This window comes from Chelon labrosus (genome assembly GCF_963514085.1).
Source record: "Chelon labrosus genome assembly, chromosome: 22".
NCBI classification, from domain to species: domain Eukaryota; kingdom Metazoa; phylum Chordata; class Actinopteri; order Mugiliformes; family Mugilidae; genus Chelon; species Chelon labrosus.
In genome coordinates this window covers 4,943,165-4,948,480 of record NC_140355.1, presented here as the reverse complement: position 1 = coordinate 4,948,480, position 5,316 = coordinate 4,943,165, and the positions used below count along the sequence as shown (strand labels likewise).

At 42.8% G+C, this 5,316-nt stretch overlaps 1 protein-coding gene across 2 annotated transcripts; it reads left to right on the top strand.

The window, feature by feature from the left end:
* On the top strand, positions 1-5,316 carry LOC311507981 (glutamine synthetase-like). Of its 2 annotated transcripts, XM_084572562.1 has the most exons (7): positions 1-33; positions 1,611-1,788; positions 2,700-2,861; positions 2,961-3,107; positions 3,409-3,536; positions 3,632-3,831; positions 4,719-5,316. In XM_084572562.1, the coding sequence occupies exons 2-7, from the start codon at positions 1,617-1,619 to the stop codon at positions 5,029-5,031; spliced, it is 1,122 nt and encodes a 373-aa protein (XP_084428688.1). In that variant the 5' UTR covers positions 1-33; positions 1,611-1,616; the 3' UTR covers positions 5,032-5,316. The 2 variants fall into 2 exon arrangements, with proteins under 2 accessions (XP_084428688.1, XP_084428689.1); XM_084572563.1 differs by lacking the exon at positions 1-33 and having other exon boundaries at positions 1,335-1,788.

Sequence of the window (5,316 nt, the reverse complement as noted above, 5' to 3'; positions counted from 1 at the left end):
TGGTCGACTACGCCTGAAGTCACCTGTGGCTGAGTAAGTCAATGTATTTCTGTGTATACTATATTTCATTTGTTTTTGTTGAGTTGTTTGGATAGCACTTTAATTATGTAATATAGCCAAACCTGAAAGCTGTCTGAAGTAACCGGGAATAGATATTGTCTTGGAGCAGACTGATATATCTTTGTAAATCTCAAGGTTTAAAGCCGTGCTGTTACTACCAGACTAAAAATGATAAAGGTTGGACATTCTTACCAAGAGCTGAAGGTGGTATCATTTCAGGTGTTGAGTTGATAAAATAAACTGTGGGAAAAGAAAACTAAAGCAAAATAAAATAAGTAGATGGGATTTTTACATTTTTACATTGAGCATCATGGTAAAACAACATAATTGTAGGTAAGTTATGACATTACATTAGGATGTGCTTGACCTACTTATAGCTTATGTTTTCAACCATAGGAGGAATGTCAATAACAAGTAGAAACATGCACTCAGGGCCAGTCTTTAAAGCGTGCCCTGGGGACCTAAACTGTTGACAGGTGCTCTGAACAAAACAAAACTATTGCTCGCAAATACATCAGTTTTGGTACTACACACATGAATTGCTGCAATATCATTACTGTCTCTTAGGTTGCTTCAGTTTATCATTTTAAACGGAAAGCACTCCTTCTCTGTGGCACAGTCCTGAGACAAACCCATGAATGACTACAACTCCAGCAGAGGGTGCTTGTACAGCAGAAAGTAACAGCCGATGCAATGTTATGATCTGGTATGCGTGCCAGTATTGTCTGACGCAATCTGAAACAAATATTGCCATACAATAATACGGACAGGGGTATTTTGTGTTTACATATACACTCTCTGTGAACACAAGTTTCTGCTGATCAAGACCCTCTTTGTCATTTCAGCCATGTACAGCCGGCGTACAAACTCCAACAAACAGCACTACACAGAAAAACACAAACCTACACAGGATTACTTGAATGATATGCAGGATCCACTAGTTTGGATACTGTATGGATTTAGTACAATTTGCTGTTGTCTGATTGTCTAAATGTCTGTGAATGCATCCCAGACGGGCTTCAGCAATTCCACACAACAGTTTGTCTCATTTTGTAGACGTGGACATGGCTGTTGTGAAAAGCGACACCTGTTTGTCAAGATGGGAATGAGGGAGTGCTTTCAGACACAGAGGTGGTGAACTGCAGTTTGAAGCTAAAGCACGTGTGTATTGAGGGAGAGTAGAAAAGAAGAAGTTCTTTCTAAGTGACAACTTGCAGGTTTTTTTATTGTGACACAGGCAGTGGCCCTTCTAGGCTCTTCGGGGAAAAGACATATACAGTATGTGCTATCTCCCAGCCCAAAGAAGGGGGTCCCTAGGTGTGGCTGTGGTGTCTTGTTGATGAACTGTAGGGCCTTCATAGTTTGAAGGGGGTTTATTGTTATTACTGCAAAATATGCTAAAGAGTAGCCATCTGGGGCCCCTTTTCTCATTTATTTTTCATGGTTTGGTTGGCCTGTCCTGATGGTGCCCGTGTCAAACACAAGAGTATGCATGACGCTACAAGCACAGCAGCCCCTCTGATGGTAATACTCTGCCCCTCTTACTGTAGGCGATCATGGCGAACCACACGTCGGTCAGCTCTCGCCTCAACAAGGCCGTGCGCCAGCAGTACATGACCCTGCCCCAGGGAGAGAAGTGCCAGGTCACCTACATCTGGATTGATGGCACCGGAGAGGGACTCCGCAACAAGACAAGGACTCTGGACACAGAGCCAGCTAGTGTAGAAGGTAAATGGCCTCTTTCTGAGTGAGTTATTATGTCGGGGCGGTGTAAAAGTTGGCTGAAAACTGAACATTTTACACGACTTAAATGGAGTGTGAGGACAATTTTCAGATCAAGATTAGGTCAACATGTATGGAATATGTTTATTTGACTGCTCTTCTGTGAACAATTAGGATATGTAGGACTTGTTTAAGACTCAAGTCTCCAAATATGGCAAATCTGGGAAAATTGGAGGAATTAATTAAAAAGAAATGATGGGTGTATTGTATGATTGTGGTATTTCTCTAAAGACTGCATGTCAGCTAATTAACAGAAAACAGAAACAGAAAACCTAACACAAAGCAGGAGAACAAATATTTGACCAAAACACTGGTCCAGTTTAGAGTTACTCTTCAAAATTCTACTTCACAGGCTGCGAACAAAGCAATCAGTCTTTACTGACCTCATTCACTTTTTGTGACAAGAGTCAGATGACAAGATATGTTAGCACGTTACAGTATATCACCTGACAGAATCTACACAGAGGAAGAAAGAGAGGAGTTTACAAGAGGCTTATGTGTTTTCTTTCTTTCTTTCCTGCTTCTGTTTTTCTCCCTTCTGTCCTCGTCTTTTCTTCCTTTCTCTATTTAACTGGCCAGAAAGCATGAAAACTCACCTAACATTGCACAATACATGTTTTTCACCCAAAAATCATAAATCGTCTACGTCTACATCTTTTTTCAATCTTCAGTTGGACTATTTTTACTTTCGGGTCATGATTCAGTTCTTCCCACACAAAGACGTCAGTCTTAAGTTGTAAACAAAGACCTTTTAGGTTTATCAGGTTGCACAGCTAGCAGAATGTCACAAATCCAGTTTGTGACATTCCTCGCCTATGGTGAGAAGAGTTGCTGATACATAATCTTTATCTTGCCAGATGTTCCTGAGTGGAACTTTGATGGCTCGAGCACGTACCAGGCCGAAGGCTCCAACAGCGACATGTACCTCATCCCCGTCCGCATGTTCAGGGATCCGTTCACCCTCGACCCCAACAAGCTGGTGCTCTGCGAGGTTCTCAAATACAACCGCTTACCTGCAGGTACATTTCTCACATGTCTGCTCAGGTTTTGCTGCTGAGGTCGTGTTCGTTATGTTCCTGACGAACGAGCTGTGCTGGCTTTTGTTTTTGCTTTACTAGAAACTAACCACCGGACAAGCTGCAACAAAGTGATGGAGAAGGTCAAAGAGCACTGCATTTGGTTTGGAATGGAGCAGGAGTACACACTTTTAGGAGTGGATGGACATCCTTTTTGCTGGCCCCCAAACGGATACCCAGGACCACAAGGTGAATTATGTGTAATTTCTCTCTCTTGTGTGTACACTTCATTCATGGGAAGTACTGAACTGTGCCAACAATGATCACTAAACACCACAAAGAGCGAAAAGAAGTTGACAAATAACTTAAGTGTCTTTGACTTATAAAATGATCTGAAAGGGGCACTCAGAAGAAGGTAATTGGCCTCCCAGTAAACTCTTTATATGGTGTATCTCAACGTACAACCTAATCTCATTACGCTTTTTTTGTGTGTGCATATTTTTGATTAATTTTGTCTTAACCATCTTCCCACCTTGTCCCCCACTTTAAGGCCCTTACTACTGTGGGGTGGGCGCTGATAACGCCTATGGAAGAGACATTGTGGAATGCCACTACAAGGCCTGCCTCTATGCCGGGGTTAAAATCTGTGGCACCAACGCTGAAGTCATGCCATCTCAGGTAAGTGCGAGCACCTGGGCGTGATTATGCATCGAACCTGGATTCGTGTTTTACATTTGTTTCTCTCTGTTTCTCTCTGTTTCTTCTGACTTCAGTGGGAGTTCCAGGTCGGTCCCTGCGAGGGCATTGAGATGGGCGACCATCTGTGGGTCGCACGCTTCCTGTTGCACCGTGTGTGTGAAGATTTTGGGATTGTTGCAACACTGGACCCCAAACCAATTAAGGGCAACTGGAATGGTGCTGGTTGCCACACAAATGTCAGCACCAAGGCGATGAGGGAAGAAGGAGGCCTGCAGTAAGTAAACCTTTCCTGTGAAGCTTGTTTAAATGCATTCATTTGGAATGAATAAGCATTTAAATATCCAAGTCATGTGACATATTATTATTAGACACCAGGTCTGAAAGGTGAAGGTGAAGCAAGTATGAAAGTGGCTTAAAAATGACTCAAAACTTTAGCAAGTTTTCACACAAATCCCGAATGTGGATATTAGAGCAATGGACTACAATCTCTCCAGGCCACAGTAGATGACTGATTAGAAGTTACCAAAAACGTTTAGTTGCTGTAACTGCTGCAAAAGATACTGAACACACGGGTACACTTACTTTTGCAGCTTGCAGTTATGTGCAAATGATTCTTTTTCTTGAATAAATACATGCACAGGTGTAATATTTCGGTTTAATTTGTTTGATTGGGTTCTCTTTGTCTACTTTCCGGACTTGTGCGAAAATCCACTGAGGTTCTGAGTTATTTTTATGCAGAAATGTAGAAAATTCTGAGGGGCACTGTACTCTCCTTGTAGATAAATTACGCAGAAAACTGGAAATGTATGTTTGTCAAGCTCAATAATTGTTCACACTACTGACCGATCTGTGTAATAACAAAGTCCCAGAGGATTGTTGCCAGTGCTGCTGGTGTTTTTACTATTTTGGCTCAGTGCGTTTGTCAGGCTGAGTATCTTCCCAGCTTCCAATGACAGCTAGACACATTTTGCCAGGTGGTGAACATAGTGCCAGTTCAAACAGACTGTATGAGGTCATAAATCTTCAGACATAGCCTGACATCACATTTAATCAGCCTTATGAAGACTAAAACATTCATCACTTTTAAATAGACATTGTTCATGCAAAGTTAGACCGGAGACCTCTGCGTCGCCAACTCACCTCCCTCTGATCTGATGACAGGCACATCGAGGAGGCCATCGAGAAACTGGGCAAAAACCACGAAGAGCACATCCGTGTGTACGACCCGCACGGAGGCCAGGACAACATGAGGCGTCTCACAGGCCTCCACGAAACCTCCAGCATCGACGACTTCTCTGCAGGAGTGGCCAACCGTGGTGCCAGCATCCGCATCCCGCGGCAGGTGGGCCAAGACAAGAGAGGTTACTTTGAGGACCGCCGGCCTGCAGCAAACTGTGACCCCTATACAGTGACGGGGGCCATCGCAAGGACCTGCCTGCTAGATTCAGAAGAAGAAAAAGATGAAAGCAAGTAGAAGGAAAGTGTAGCTTTCTGCTGCTTAGATATAGTAGCAATACATGAGCTACAATGATCTGTCTATGTTTACCTGACCTGCACAACAGTGTCGGGACAAATTAAACAAATGCAGACTGAGTGTTTGTTTTTGTGACTATCCAAGAATTTGGTAGCAATATTTGTGCCAGATCATTAGATTAGTTTTTTTGTTTGGTTTTGTTTTCTGGGCATACATGCTTATTATGCATGCCCATAAGTGAATGTGTTAGTGGGAGAAGTGAAATAAAGAGACAACAGTGCTGTG

Excerpts from the sequence above, each read along its gene's own strand:
- LOC311507981 (XM_084572562.1), top strand. The coding sequence starts at position 1,617 with ATGGCGAACCACACGTCGGTCAGCTCTCGCCTCAACAAGGCCGTGCGC. Across the intron at positions 1,789-2,699 it reads AGAGCCAGCTAGTGTAGAAG|ATGTTCCTGAGTGGAACTTT; the intron begins GTAAATGGCCTC and ends TTATCTTGCCAG. Across the intron at positions 3,537-3,631 it reads CTGAAGTCATGCCATCTCAG|TGGGAGTTCCAGGTCGGTCC; the intron begins GTAAGTGCGAGC and ends TTCTGACTTCAG.